At 45.9% G+C, this 15,390-nt stretch overlaps 1 protein-coding gene across 1 annotated transcript; it reads left to right on the top strand.

The window, feature by feature from the left end:
* The first annotated feature begins 1,263 nt into the window (after positions 1–1,263).
* Positions 1,264–4,176, top strand: LOC144888723 (uncharacterized). Its single transcript, XM_078767780.1, has 2 exons — positions 1,264–1,659; positions 3,180–4,176. Exons 1-2 carry the CDS (start codon positions 1,302–1,304, stop codon positions 4,094–4,096), a joined length of 1,275 nt encoding a protein of 424 aa, XP_078623906.1. The 5' UTR covers positions 1,264–1,301; the 3' UTR covers positions 4,097–4,176.
* The last annotated feature ends 11,214 nt before the right edge of the window (positions 4,177–15,390 follow it).

Genomic DNA, 15,390 nt, shown 5'->3' with positions numbered 1-15,390 from the left:
AAACCTTGAGGGTGATGAAAACAGCATCACAGCGGAGCATCGTCAGCTCTGGACTGTTCCGTTTGACACATCCGCTTCATAATGGATTCCTGTTATGTAAGATTCCTGAACAAACCGAATGTATATCGTGCTCGGAAACGCAAAGCAAGAGTCTAAGAGACTCTTCCCATGTCATATTTCATCAACACTGCGTAGGGTAAGGTGTTCTATGAACTCTGTCGTTATTATTTATTTATTTTATTGTGGTTATTATTTATTTATTTATTTTATTGTCATTATTATATCACTGAAGGTGTAGTTTCACAACCCATTCATCGTTTAAGGTGTTGCAGAGATAGACTTTGCTTTTCGTGCCTTTTACCATTGTTTTTTTGTGAACACACAGCAGGTGGAAATCAAGTCACATGACACATTACTCATATTTTTGCATGAATTCCATTGTAGGAACAGTTGTACATTCAACACGTTTTGTGCACAGAGACTTGATGAAAATTAATGGAGTTCTTACCAATGGGATTGAATCGAGTTGGAGAAAATAAAACGATGGACTTACAGTCGAGTTTTTCTGCTCCACGTGGTACAATAACAGCTTCAGGTGTGCATTTTCTTTCTGCAAACGTGCGAGGACCTGCGCTCACAGACATATTCTATCCTTCATACTTAGGTCCAACAAGGAGAACGATCTTTTAAAATAACCTTTTAACAATTCAAAATAAATCCAATATAATCATCATAATCATCATCATCATGTACCATACAGAGCATTGGTGCCCTACACAAGCACGTACTCAGCTACTTTCCAGGTCGGGTCGCCACTCCAACTCAGGATGTCAGGGCAAGAATTTGTAATTTGTTCAAGATGGCGGCGAAAGCTCACCTACTCTTCACAAAGGATGCCGTGGGATGTTTAACGTCCAAGAACGGGACACCCAGTTTAACGTCCACCCGGGGGACGGCACACACACTGATGCCTGGGAAACACTGCAATGACAGCTTATAGGCCATGGGGCATACCATTAAAATCCACTTTTTCGTGCAACAGGAATGGGGATTACTTGATTTATTCATGAAAATCAGCAAAATATTCGTTCCATTCGATATAATAATGTCCCCAATAAATATACCTGCACATTAAAATACAAATAAAGAAAGAATTTCGATAAAAAAATCAGGTTTAAAATTCGCGGACAAGGTTGTTCACGTGATAAATTCAGCGAATGAGCGCTCCAGATACGTCAGGTGCCGTAATTGTCCAATCACGCAGCTCATACTAAGCTCCGTTCGGTAGCTGACAAACCAAGATGGCGACGCCCATTGCTTCGGCAGTGACAGGAAAACCTGTTCAATTTTCGTCCAAATTTTGCGTGATGCATGTTGTCCATAAAACTAAAAGCAATTTCATTCAATTCAATGATAAAAACTGGGCCCGCTTTGTTGAATTTGCGAGTAAATGGTTGCTCTATGACTGTAAAGAACGCGATTTACTGGCCGACTGTGCGGTAAAGCTGGGGCTTGATTTTGCCGATACACAATCCTGCATTGAAGCCAAACCAGAAAATCCCAACATTGGCTACCATTATGATTGTTCACGTCGCTTTTGTGACATCAGTAAAGTGAACAGGCTGAAGGAGAAAAAGACCGAAACATCTACATCTCATGGTAAGTTAATATGATTATGTAGTAATTTTTTTAGTAAGCTTTAAGTTTAGCCAAAAGTTTCAATTGTTCTGCAAACATAGACATGATCATGATGATAGAATCTGATCGTGATGATAGAATTCACATTACATTGCCATATATCATGATCAAATAAATCATCATGCTTGATTCAAGCAAGTTAGTAACAAGTTCCGGAAGATTTGGAGTTGGCCTTAGAAGAGTAGTATCTTCAAATTCAATTGACAAATGTACAGCAGACTCAGCAAGTCATGCATGATGAAATGTACATTTTATGATTTTGTTTATCTATTTCAAGACTACAATTTATAATACAAATCGTACTATTGCAAGCATGCTCTTTTACTTTAGTAATAGTATCATGATATGTGGGGATATTGTGGTTTATGTCATCAGGCTCATGTCACACCTCATTACAGTTTTTAGGATCCACAAAGAATTAAGAAATAATTTTGTACATGTAGACTACACATTTTTACTAAATTGTACGGTAGGTACTTCTTACTGTCCTGTAAATGATGGTAATAAAAAGTATGTTTACCTTGTCGGAGAAGTTGTTAAAAAAACCATGATTTGATATTTGTTACTAAAAAAGACAGATGTTTGCAAAATTTTAAACTCTATAATTATAAACAATAAACACATGTTGAGTTTATTTTTATTTTGTATTTTTGTTTTGTTGTTGTTTTTTTGCGCGGTGGTCATGGTCATTAATATTTTTACTAGCAAAGCGTGTACAAATGTATAACAAGGGATGCACCAATAGATTCTTGGGGGGGGGGGGGGGGTGACATGGAAGTTTTTTGAAGAAAAAAAACGTCACCTACTATTGAGGCAAAAAAGAAAATTTACTCACTGATCTGAGTAGAAAAACAACAACTGAATATCAATGAAATACATTAGATATGAAAAAACACTTTGCCGTCTTGGTGGCGGAAAAAAAACCCCACTTTGTTTTTAACAGTTCCCGAGAAATCCTTGAAGACGTCGGAGCTATCGACAATTAAAAAAAATAACATGTGGACTTTGTTCTAAACAGTTTCTCAAAAAATCCTGGAAGACGGCGGAGCTATCGACAATTTTTTGTGCACAGTGTGCATGTATACTTTTAAGGTGCAAATGTTTACTTGCACAGTTACTTTGAGTGTGACCGCTATTTTGTCAATGCATGGATGATGCTGCCAGCTTTATTTGGGGCAAATACCAACGTGAGATGGCACAAGTTTTTATTGTTGCATCAAATTGCACGTTCCATCCCATGATATCCTAAAGGCCAAACAAAAATATAATTGTATTATATATATTTTTAAATATATTGTCAGAAAAAATTGGGTATACAAGTAACTGGAAGAAAAAAAATGAAAACAATTGTGTATATTTATGTTTAGACAATAATTCAATGGTTGGTAGGTAGGAAGAAAATAAATACATGTTTCATATTTGTTGAAAAAAAGTTAAATTCTAATCACTCAAAATTTGTTTCTTCCTTCTGTTTGATGCAGATGCCGGGACAGACATGAACGAACTTGACGATGGTCCAGTTGTAGTTAGTGAAAGCAGTGGAGAGCCCAGCAGAAAGAGAATGTTGCGTTCCTCAGATGCAAACAGCAGCCAAAGAGATTGGAGCAGGCGACATATGCTTCCTGAAGAGTGCATTTTCTGCCATAGCAACCAATACAAGCGCAGTCACATCTCAGGAAAGAGGTCAATGGTAAGGCTAGTAAAATGTGAACTCATCAGTGGAGGTCAACTTCTAAAGGCTGCAAAAGCAAAAGAGGATGTACCAATGCTGCATCAAATAGAAGGGGAGGACTTGGTTGCCAGGGAGCTTCAGTACCATCATGGCTGCTACAAGAACTACACAAGATTTTTGAGTAAACCTGGCAAGCCATTGACCCCAGTTCAAAATGGCTATATTGATGCTTTTGACAAATTCAGCCAAAACACCATCAGAAAGCGTCTAATTATAGGCAAAGAAATTCTTACATTGAGTAAACTCAATAAGATATTTATCCGCGCCATTAAAGATGTCAGCGGCATCGATGCACCATATCGAACATGGCATCTGAAGACGCGACTACAGAAAAGCTTTCCACAGTTAGTCTTCATCAAAGCCAAAAGTAGAAACATGAGTGACATTGTGTTTAGTGAGTGTCTATCAGCAGAAGATATGGCCGAGGACTTGGTAGACGATACAGCAGGGAGTTTAACAGATGACAGCACAGATAATGAAGAGGAGAGTATACCAACTGTTTCAGAATCCAAAGTACCACCCACAAATGACGACTTACGCATGCTGTATAGCGCTGCACTTATCATAAAGGCTGCTGTCTCCAATAAGCCATCTTCACCACCACCATGGCCACCTACTTCTGACGACCTAACAGAAGATAAAGTAAAGGCAGAGGTTCCTTTTTAACTGTTCAACTTCCTTGCTTGGCTGATAGGTGTATCCAGTGAGCCGGATGGTGCAGACTTTGTAGAAGTTCCAGATGACAAACAAAGAAGGCTGCTATCAATTTCGCAAGATATAATTTTCTTGGCCTCAAAAGGAAAACGACCCATGCCAAAGCATTATGCAGTAGCATAATTCCTGGTTCGAATCCTGGATGATCAGTGATTTTTTCACTGATTGTCATCTATGTGTGGTTGACATGTTTAAAATTAATTTATTCTTAAGTACAATCATTTTTTAAATGAAAGTCCTGTGTTCATGATTTCGACCTTATACCTGTGAATATAGTTAATAGTACAAATTTCTCAAACTTGAAAGCTGTAAATTGAACAATGATGTAAATTATAATGTAATGGATATCATAAACAAATTTGATTGTCTCAATTATTTATGTCTGTCTGCCTTATCCTGGCATGTATACATTATGTATTGAACATGGAAACGAAGCAAAAGTAACAGTACTCTTAAACACTGTTAATCATGCAAGCACTTTCCATGACATGCGTAATGTATACATGTTGTACTGTTTTAAATAAATAAGTTGAAAATGAATCTTCTAAAAAGTAAAAGGAGTCAGCCGTCAACTGCCACTCATTGCCATTCTTCAAATCAAAGAAGATGAACTGATCATAGAAGGTAGAAGTGAGAAGTTAATTTTAAAAAAGTAAAATAAAAATGATTTATTTGCGGCACAACATGTGTTTCAGCTGCGGCGGACCATATTTTCAGATTGGATTCATTTTCAACTTATCGCTATGACTATTGTGAGAAACCACCGGTGAAACCACCTGTTCTCACCCAGATTTGGTGCCCCGCCCACCGCGTGACGTGGCCTCCTTGGAGCCTCACGCGATCGGGAGGCGATTCGGCACGTGATTGGTGGAGAGTGAAAAGAGGCGGTGGCCATCTTGTGCAACGGACGCGGCTCGAAGGCTCCGAGTGGGAAATCTCAAAAGGGCTTTCCTTGAATCCTCACGACAGCCGAGTTGGGCTGGTCGATTACAGTTCGGTATTTTACGAGCGAGTAACTCCGGAAGAGAACGAGTGATTCCCGGATCTCGTAGATTGGAACCGCGAGTGATTGCCTGCTTCGTGTTGGAGCTGCTGGCCGACCGTTCCTGCCGGCCTTGTGCGGTGAATTCCATCCTGTTACCCTCCGAGTCCCGGAGATCGTCGATTGGAGCCGCGAGTGATCTTACCTGCGTCCTGTTAGGAGCGTCTGTTGCCGACAGTTCCTGCAGGCTTTGTGCAGTTTATTCCATTTTGTTACCTTTCATGGTTTTGTGATCGAGCCAATAAAGCATCGTGCCTTACCCCTAGAAGGCCGATTAAAACACAATTGTGTTTATTGAGTTCTCTCTGTCCACTCCGTGGACTACTTGAAGCCCGGACATTAACGTCCGTATTCCGTGCTGGGAACCATTTCACAGCCGGGATCGCGACAAATGGGTTGCTCGTCCTAGGATCTTTCAAGTGAGAGACATTCGAATTGAGACGGGAATTCGGCATCTGCATCTTCTCTGCATCTTCTCACCAGCGGACGCCGTCTTGGAGGAACTTTCTCGCCGTAGGACGCTGTCTTGGGTGGTGCTTCACTGCAGAATAAGTGAGCCTCGGATCCCTCCAAACAACCGACAAAAAAAAAAAAAAAAACGTGAGTATTTGTACGTGGTATTTTTCTCATTGGCAATTTGATGTGCGGGTGATATTGTGTAGTTCGTGTCGTATTTCCCCAACAGAGCGTTGTGTTTGAGCGTTGTGTTTTGTGCCTTGTCTTATGATAACTCGTAGCCAAGCTATGTCGACCAGAGAAGTGAGAGTTCAACCTGATCATGTTGACAGTCACGTGGGTGGCGATGTGAGCGACGCAAGCAGCCTTGACCCGGTCACTCAACCCGAGATGTTAGGAAGCGATTCCATCATGACTAAATGCATGCGTTCGCCCTTCTGGACCGGGCTGACTCCGGTTCAACAACTTGACATGTATAACAGGGAGAATGACAGGGCAGAGGCAGAGCGTGCGGCAGCAGAGAGAGAGCGTGAGAGAGAGAGAGAGCGTGCGGCAGCAGCAGAGGCAGAGCGTGCTGCGGCAGCAGAGGGAGAGCGGGCAGCAGCAGAGGGAGAGCGTGCAGCAGCAGAGAGAGCGCATGCGGCAGCAGAGACAGCAGCAGAGAGAGAGCATGCGGCAGCAGAGAGAGAGCGTGAGAGAGAGAGAGAGCGTGCGGCAGCAGCAGAAGCTGAACACGTCAGAGAGCATGAGTTGCGAATGTTGACTGAACGACAGCGGGCAGAGGGGTCTGCTGCAAGAGTCCCGGAAACTGTTCATGTTCGTTTGCCGGACTGGACGGGAGACACGAAGCCAGAAGCGTATCTGGAGATGGCGGAGAAGTTGTTGGCTGCCGGTGGCATTGATGAGAGCTTGTGGGTCGGCCATCTTGTGAGCCATCTATCTGAGAAGGCGAGGGAGGTATATGCGAGGATGGCAACCGAGGACGCAAACAAATACAGGGCATTGAAGGCCGAGATTTTGAACGCCTATGCGGTGTCCGCATGTATTTATAGGAGAAATTTTTTCAGCTGGACTCGTGAGTCCAGTCAAACCTATGAGGAACATTCGCGGGCCTTGTTGGAACAGCTGCAGAGATGGTTCAAGGGGAGCAAGGTTGAGTTACCTCAAGCGGTTGCGGAACTCCTGGTGCGTTACCGTATCGATCAACAGCTTCCGCCTGACTTAGCATTGTTTCTTGTCGACAAAGACACTGTTTCCTTGGCAGACTGCGTCAACCTTATTGATAAACATGTTTTGGCGTGCAAAATGCTGCAAGTCACGCAGTCGCGTCGTAAGACGGAGGAGTCTGCGATCAAGACCGCCCCCCGTCTGCCCGGCGGCTGGATCGAGGGGAGGGGTTCTCCGATGCCCTCCACTGGTGGCGGTCGCGAGCCGCAGACCAGGGCAGGGCCCTGGTGCGATTTCTGCAAACGCGTGGGGCACGGTGAAAACCGCTGCTTCTCTAATCCCGCTAGTCCGGCCTACCGAGGCAACCCTCCTGTTAAGTCGGAGGGAGATCAGTGGAGCTCATCCGCCGGGCCCTCGCACACGACGGTGGCATCGGTGACCGAGGTCACTGCCACCGAGGCTAATTCCATTCATCCACTGTACCAGGATTATTCAGGGACAGCCTTAGTGGGTGGCCCTGATTCGATGCTGAAGTTTGAGGCCCAATACCTTCGGGATACTGGGGCGACACGGTGTGTTCTCCGGGCGGGGGTAGTTCCGGCCTCTCAGATGCGTTATACCGGCGAGTATACCCTCCTTCGGGGCATTGACCGGGTTCTTGGCCGGTATCCCCTTGCCCTCCTCGAGGTCCGGAGTGACATTTTTAAGGGTCCAGTGACCTGTGTGGTGGTACCCTACTACCCGATACCCGGGGTCTCCTTGCTGATTGGCAATGATGCCATGGCCAGGGAGGAGTCATTGACTCTGACCTGTGGGGGGGTCACTAGATCCCAGAGTAAACAGGCGGAGAGAGTGGCGGAGTCAGACATATCTTCACTCTGGCCCGAGGAGCCTAGCGCCTCGACTCCAGTTCCCGACGGTGACGTTGCGTCAGCTGAAGTCCACCCGAGCCTCCCGTCAAGCCACCCTCAGGTGCCGTGCTCCTCAGGGACCGCTCCCGCCATGTCGCGATTCAGCAGGAACGCTAATGCTAAGGTATATGTGGGAAACCTGGGCAATGGAGCAGCGAAAGCCGAGCTAGGGAGGGTCTTCGAACATTACGGACCACTCCGCAACGTATGGGTTGCTCGAAACCCACCTGGATTTGCAGTTGTTGAGTTTGAAGAGCCACGAGATGCTGAAGATTCGGTCAGAGCCCTTGATGGAAGGTTAATTTGCGGATCGCGTGTGTGCGTCGAGATGTCGAATGGCATGTCGCGGCGGCCTCGTTTCAGACGCCCTTTGGTCCGCAGGCCTTTCGACCCGAACGATCGATGTTACCAGTGCGGTGAAAGGGGTCATTACGCATATGACTGTTGTTCTCGACACCGGAGGAGTACCCGCCGCTCTAGGTCTCGGCCCGTTTCCTTCCTGTCAACGCTTCCCCCAACTTGAGTTTGGCCCCCCCTTGCCTCTCTATTGTGCTTTGTGTGAAGTGTAACTCTTGTAGGGTAGATATTAATGTGGTGTATGGTGTTAAAATTTGTGTGTGGAAAAAAAAAAAAAAAAAAAAAAAAAAAACCAAACTGGCTCATTGTTAACCTGTTAATGCCTGTTAATTGCCTGTGCGTTAATAATTGCGTTATTGTTGCGCTATTGCGTTGCGTTGTATTGTTGCGTTGTTGCGTTATTGTTGTTAATAAGTGTTAATAATTGTTAATTGCGTTAATTGCCTGTTAGCGATTACCGCCATCATCTTGCCATGTGATTTGCACCTACTACAAATACTGGTTTTAAAAACGCCGTCTATTCGACGGGGTTTTTACTTAGGGGGGGAGGACTGTGAGAAACCACCGGTGAAACCACCTGTTCTCACCCAGATTTGGTGCCCCGCCCACCGCGTGACGTGGCCTCCTTGGAGCCTCACGCGATCGGGAGGCGATTCGGCACGTGATTGGTGGAGAGTGAAAAGAGGCGGTGGCCATCTTGTGCAACGGACGCGGCTCGAAGGCTCTGAGTGGGAAATCTCAAAAGGGCTTTCCTTGAATCCTCACGACAGCCGAGTTGGGCTGGTCGATTACAGTTCGGTATTTTACGAGCGAGTAACTCCGGAAGAGAACGAGTGATTCCCGGATCTCGTAGATTGGAACCGCGAGTGATTGCCTGCTTCGTGTTGGAGCTGCTGGCCGACCGTTCCTGCCGGCCTTGTGCGGTGAATTCCATCCTGTTACCCTCCGAGTCCCGGAGATCGTCGATTGGAGCCGCGAGTGATCTTACCTGCGTCCTGTTAGGAGCGTCTGTTGCCGACAGTTCCTGCAGGCTTTGTGCAGTTTATTCCATTTTGTTACCTTTCATGGTTTTGTGATCGAGCCAATAAAGCATCGTGCCTTACCCCTAGAAGGCCGATTAAAACACAATTGTGTTTATTGAGTTCTCTCTGTCCACTCCGTGGACTACTTGAAGCCCGGACATTAACGTCCGTATTCCGTGCTGGGAACCATTTCACAACCGGGATCGCGACACTATCTAGATACAAAAATATCATGTTTATTGGTGTATTTTAGTGAAAAGGAGGTCTAGAAACAATATCACAATCAATTTTTTTCATTTTACTCCTCAAACTATCCAGAAATAAAAGAAAATGCAGTAACGTATAGTTGATGAATATATATTTACTTGCATTTTCATCAAGTGCGCGTTAAAAATTAATGAGCACCCCTGGTGTCTGGGGACATGGTGTTTCTTGTTCAGGAGCACATCCCCAACCCATCTATAGCAATTTTAAGTAATCCCCTGCGTTGTTGCACGAAATTGTCAAATTGAGCACATTTTAGCCCTACGCCCCATGGCCTATTGGAGGCCAGATTTGAAATGTGGTTTTCCCAGGAAAGATCATGGCAGATAGTGAGACCCAAAAGCTTGAGTGACAGACCTTCTTGGAGAGGATTATTCAGAAAGTGGATGGGAGGGTTGTCCAGTCGGTCTTTTCGGAGAGACATCGTAAGAGTGTGAGATTTGTCAGGATTGAAAAAAAATGTTCCACTTGTTTGCCCAGTCTGTGATTTTGTCCAGGTCTGCAGAGAGTGAGGAGGCTGCAGACTGCCGATCTGAGGGATGAAGAATGGAGCGACAGAGAGTATAGTCATCAGCAAAGAGATAGAGAGGATTTTCAAGAGTCGGAGAGATCATTGATGAAGACCAGAAAAAGCACAGGGCCCAGAACACTGCCTTGGGGAACTCCAGCCTGAACAGGAAGAGGAGATGAGAGAAACCCATTAAGGGCCACACGTTGACTACGACTGGAGAGGAAGTCCGCCAGCCATGCGTGGAGATTTCCATGGATACCAAAAGAGGAGAGTTTGGTGAGCAGAGCAGGGTGCCAGACCGTATCGAAGGCACGTGATATGTCAAGGGAGACAGCTCTAATTTCCTGTTTGGCATTGAGGACCTCCATCCATTGTTGAGAAAGCAGAAGCAGCATGTCCAGAGTAGAGTGATCAGGTCTGAAACCAAATTGATGGTCAGAGATCAAGCCATTGGAGAAGAGGAAAGATTTCATATCTGAAGCAATGATGGATTCCATGACTTTGCTGATAATTGGGAGAAGGCTGATTGGTCTGTAGTTGCTGGGATCTGTTTTTGCACCTTTTTTGTGCAAAGCGGTGATGTTGGCAGATTTCCAAGCAGATGGCAGATGAACTTGAGCAAAAGAGAGGGTGAAGAGAACAGAGAGAGGGAGTGAAAGAGCGGAAGAACAGGATTTTAGGACCCGTGGGCTGATGCCGTCAGGTCCAGTTGCAGAATCAGAGTCGAGGGTTGACAGAAACTTTTCCACCTTGTCAGGAGGAAAGGACACAGAGTCCAGGAGCAGCTGGGTACGACTGGGTACGGTGTGTACAGAGAGGGATGGGTTTGGGACACAAGATTTAGAGGCAAACACAGAGTTGAGGCATTCAGCTTTTTCACGTGCGGAGTCAGCCGTGTGGCCGTTTGAGGTGAGGGAAGGGATGGAGGGGGAACAAACACCAGAAACAGATTTGACCAGACGCCACCAGGATTTGGAAGAGGGAGACAGATAAGAGAGTTCGGTCTTGAGAACGGAGAGATATAGTTTCCTGGCTCTCCTGAGGGTGGACACACACTTGTTTCGGGCTTTGTGAAAGGAAATGAGATTTCCTTCCGTTGGATTTGGTTTCCAGGAGACGAAAGCAAGTCGTTTCTGGGCAACAGCCTCACCACAAGATTCCGTGTTCCATGGACGGGAGGAAGGGTATGACAACTGAAGACAACATGGGATAAATCTGTGCATGAGAGAGAGCAATTTACTTTGGAAGAATTCCCAGGATGAGTTGATGTCAGAGGCGGTAGAGATGGGAGACCAGTCCAGATGATTGATGGCTGCTTGAAGATGATTGATGGCAGTTGGCCTGAGTGAAATGCCAGACTCGTCGACGCTGTGGAGGCTCTCTGAGAATGGTCAGAGAGATGTCCACTTTAACAAGCACATGATCAGATGAGCCAATTGGAGCATAAGAAGAGCAGCAGACATTTTCAGGGAAGTTGGTCATAACCAAGTCCAGAAGAGAAGATGCTCCATTGACTGAAATCCGGGTCGGGAAATTGACAGATTGTGTCAGTCCCAGTGAGTCACAGAAGTCCTTTGCTGAAGAGCCATGGCTGGTGAGAGAGGTACCCACACCCAGCCAACTGGCATGGTGACAATTGAAATCACCACATATGAGGAAGAGAGAGTTGGGATGGGTAGATATAAGTTGGTCCATATTATCAGACAGCGAGATGTAGATGGAGTCATCACTGTTTGGTGGACGGTACAACACACATATGAACAAAAGGTGGGAGCGAAGGGGAAGCCGTAGCCAAAGGTATTCCTGGGGGTGAGGTGGAGAGAGGGCAGTGCAGGGCGAGTGAGGAAGAGAGTTTTTAATAAAGATAGCAACCCCACCTCCAGGACGAGGCTCAGGTCTATCATACCGGAGGAGGGAGTAACCTGGGAGAGATACCAAGGAATCAGAGACATCATGAAGGAGGAAAGTTTCTGTTAAGCAGATCACGTCTGGTTTGTCAGAAGCAACCTGTATGGAGAGATCAGTCAAGTTTGAGCGAAGGCCCCGGATGTTTGAGGTCCATACTGTTAAAGAAGAGGAAGGGGGAGCATCGGACACCTTGCTAACCTTTTAAAAATGCAAATATCTGATGTGGAGCACCAATGTGTACACCGTATGTACTTCAGTGGGGACGTTCAGGCTGATGATCGGCTCAGCCGGCTGTCTTGTCGGCTCATATTCGCCGGTGGACGTTAGCGATCCCACCATGCATTTGTTCATTATGACGTCATAGTGTGCCGGCACTCAATTCCAAATTGTCACTGAAATCTGGAGCACCTACTGGTGACCTATGACAGTCACAAAAACATTCACACCTTGTTGTGACCTGCGACATTTAATGGAGAATGGCCCTTGGGCATTGTAATTTGTTATTAGAAGCAGTCACAGGTGAGGTTCATCACAGTTAAGGACGTGGGGTTCAGGGGTTCACCACAAGGGGACTTCTCACACTCCTCCCGATAACACGGTAGATGCTATATAAATGAACTCAAATGCCAATCAGAGGACCAAATCTCCCAGGAACCTTCGTCTGACACCATTTACCTGGGGGTGACGTGGCCAACCTAACCGGGGATCATGCCATCACTACGTGCTGATCTTATCTTATTTAATCAGGTGTAGCCGAGTGAACTGCGCAGTATGTGGGGCTAATGAGTGGAGCCAATCGATTGGGGAAGAATGTCCCGGCTAACTCTAGTGCGGACTATGCTAAACCAATAGAGGAAAATGCATCACAGGTAGATTGGAAGAACTTGTGTAAGGGGGGTTTATTATGTACAAGGGCATGAGGATTGTTATGTGGTTCATTCCAAGCAATAAGGTTTATTCACAGGATACAGCAGACATACATTTATTCGTGTGGTGCGGCTAACCACCAATCTTACCTGAATTAACATAACATTGGCCCCAAATCAGATTCGCACCCGAAACAAAGGTTGAAAGTTTAGAAAGATAGAGTAGGCAAGGCTGGAGCACTGGAGCAGGCAGTGCCAATCAGTGCCAACCAGGGAAAAAGTCAATACGAAGAGAGCTCAAACAGTATTATTCGACTCAAACAGTATCCGTTTGACCTCATGTTCACCGTGCGAGGACTGATGAGTCCGTCACTTCCCTGTGTTGGGGGAAAGGTAACGGGAATAATATTGTTTGAGTCGAATAATACTGTTTGAGCTCTCTTCGTATTGACTTTTTCCCTGGTTGGCACTGATTGGCACTGTCTGCTCCAGCACACCTTCCCCGTTCCTTCTGTGTTCCTTTCCCGGTCCTCATGCAGCTTGAATGCCGCATCTTGGCACCTTCATCCTGGCTCGTCCTCCATTCCATCTGAACTCTCAAACTATCAACTGTTTGATCCAGGGTCGTAGACTGTAGACTGTCCTTGTACCACTGCCTGGACCGATTTGTACGAGTAACTCCGCCTTAAATACCTCTGGAGAAGGGTGGAGTATGACGGGGATCAAAGATCATGACCCACCCTTTCCAGGTGTACTGCCGGGAGCAAAGGTCACGTGCCGCTCTCTTCGATACAAACTTTTCACATAGTACTTTTGTTTACACAGTACGTTTTACACTACTTTTGTACACAGCACCTTTTTATACATTACATTTTACACAGTACTTTTGTTTACATGGTATGCTTGTTTACATAGTACATTTTACACAGTACGTTTTACACTACTTTTGTACACAGCACCTTTTTATACAGTACATTTTACACAGTACTTTTGTTTACATGGTATGCTTGTTTACATAGTACATTTTACACGGCACGTTTTACACTACTTTTCGACACATTCATTTTTACACACTACTTTATGCACAGTACTTTTGTTTACACAATACTTTTATACACAATACATTTTTACACCGTACGTTTGTGTACAGTCCAGCGGTTCTTAACCTGGGGGTCGTGACGTACACGCATACGTGAACAAAATACTGTGTGGTATGTACCTTTGTTAGGTTCCTAAAAATGGGCTCAACAAATTGATATGTTATTTATGACCCCTTCATGAGCCCCGGAAAACCCCAAACGACCCCCAGGTTCTGAACCGCTGGTGTACACAGTACTTTTTTACACAGTATATTTTACACAGTACTTTTTTACACGGTGCTTTTTTAAACTACGTTTTACACAGTACTTTTGTATACAGAACCCTTTTACACAGTACCTTTTTACACCATACTTTTTAAAACAGTGTTTTGCACAGTACTTTTAAACACAGTACCTTTTTACACAGTACTTCTATACACAGCACCCTTTTACACAAAACCTTTTTACATAGTATTGTTGCGAATATGGAATTTGGCCTCCATATCCGCTTGTAAATATTCCCCTATTTTCTCCGATACTCCCCAACTCTCCCTTACCCCATTCCCTAGTCCCATTGTCTGTAAACAACACCCATTAGAGCCGATCTTCCCCTTCATCCCCCCATTAAATGTCGTGCCCAGGTCCCCCGCACCACACGTAGACAATTATAGGACATCTTGCTAGTTATTCTTAATCTATGTCAGTTAAGGACTTGTTTCCATTAATTATGACTCTTCGTTGCACCAGAATGTGATTATATGGCACCTGTTAGGAAGTTTAGGACCTCCCCATACCTCTCCGCATCTCTTCCCCATGAAGAAGCGCCAACTACAACAACAACAACAAAAGAGGGGGGCGGCGCGGTGACGGCATGGGGAGTGGGCGTCCTCCTTCCGGCTCGGTTAGCCACCATTGACCACGCGCTCCACGGGGTTACCACGAAGGGGCTCCCTGTCGGCCCCTCGTCAAGGGCGGAGCCGGTAACCCCCGCACCCAATGAGAAGCCATGGGCCGATGCCATCTGGGGCGGCGCTAACGAGCCGAGGGCGTGTCACTCCCCGCCGGAGATATACGCGGCCCCGCGCCGGACGTGAGGGGAGATGCGCCCCGAGCTTGGAAGGAAAAGACGCCACCCTCCCGAGCGCTGAGCGACCTCCCCAGCTTGAGACCAAAGTCGCGACCCACAAGCGCTGTGATACCTTCACGCATCTCTGGACACCACCGTACGTGATTCTGTCCCTGAGCCAGGTGCACCTGAGCCATCGCGACCTGCCTCCCCTTTTCATCAACCCCCGTGTGAGTCAGCATTTTGTCCCGTGTGTCTGTCGTCTGTCCGGGGATAATATAAGAGTGTGTCTAAGTGCCTGTCTTCCTGTAATATACCTCTAGCCCCTGTAATCTAACCTTTTTCCGTACGAATATACTTGAGAATCGAAACCCTGGTGTCGTATTGTGTCATTATAACCCAGCCGGGTGTCTTCTCTTTCCTATTGAGCCAGCGTAGCGCGATTAGTCAACATTCGGGCACAATCGGGTAACTTGTACGGATACGGCGGCCATCCCGCTCGGCCCACCATACCATCAAAGTCGTATCTGTAACAATTGGTGTCAGGAGTGGGATTCCACAGGAGTTGCACACCGACCAGGGACGAAATTTTGAGAG

This window comes from Myxine glutinosa, chromosome 13 (genome assembly GCF_964187855.1).
Source record: "Myxine glutinosa chromosome 13, kmMyxGlut1.1, whole genome shotgun sequence".
NCBI classification, from domain to species: domain Eukaryota; kingdom Metazoa; phylum Chordata; class Myxini; order Myxiniformes; family Myxinidae; genus Myxine; species Myxine glutinosa.
This window is presented reverse-complemented; position numbering and strand designations above follow the sequence as displayed.

Bases quoted from the DNA above. Each gene is read 5' to 3' on its own strand.
- LOC144888723 (XM_078767780.1), top strand. From the start codon at position 1,302: ATGGCGACGCCCATTGCTTCGGCAGTGACAGGAAAACCTGTTCAATTT. The intron at 1,660-3,179 runs GTAAGTTAATAT...TGTTTGATGCAG, and splicing joins CGAAACATCTACATCTCATG to ATGCCGGGACAGACATGAAC.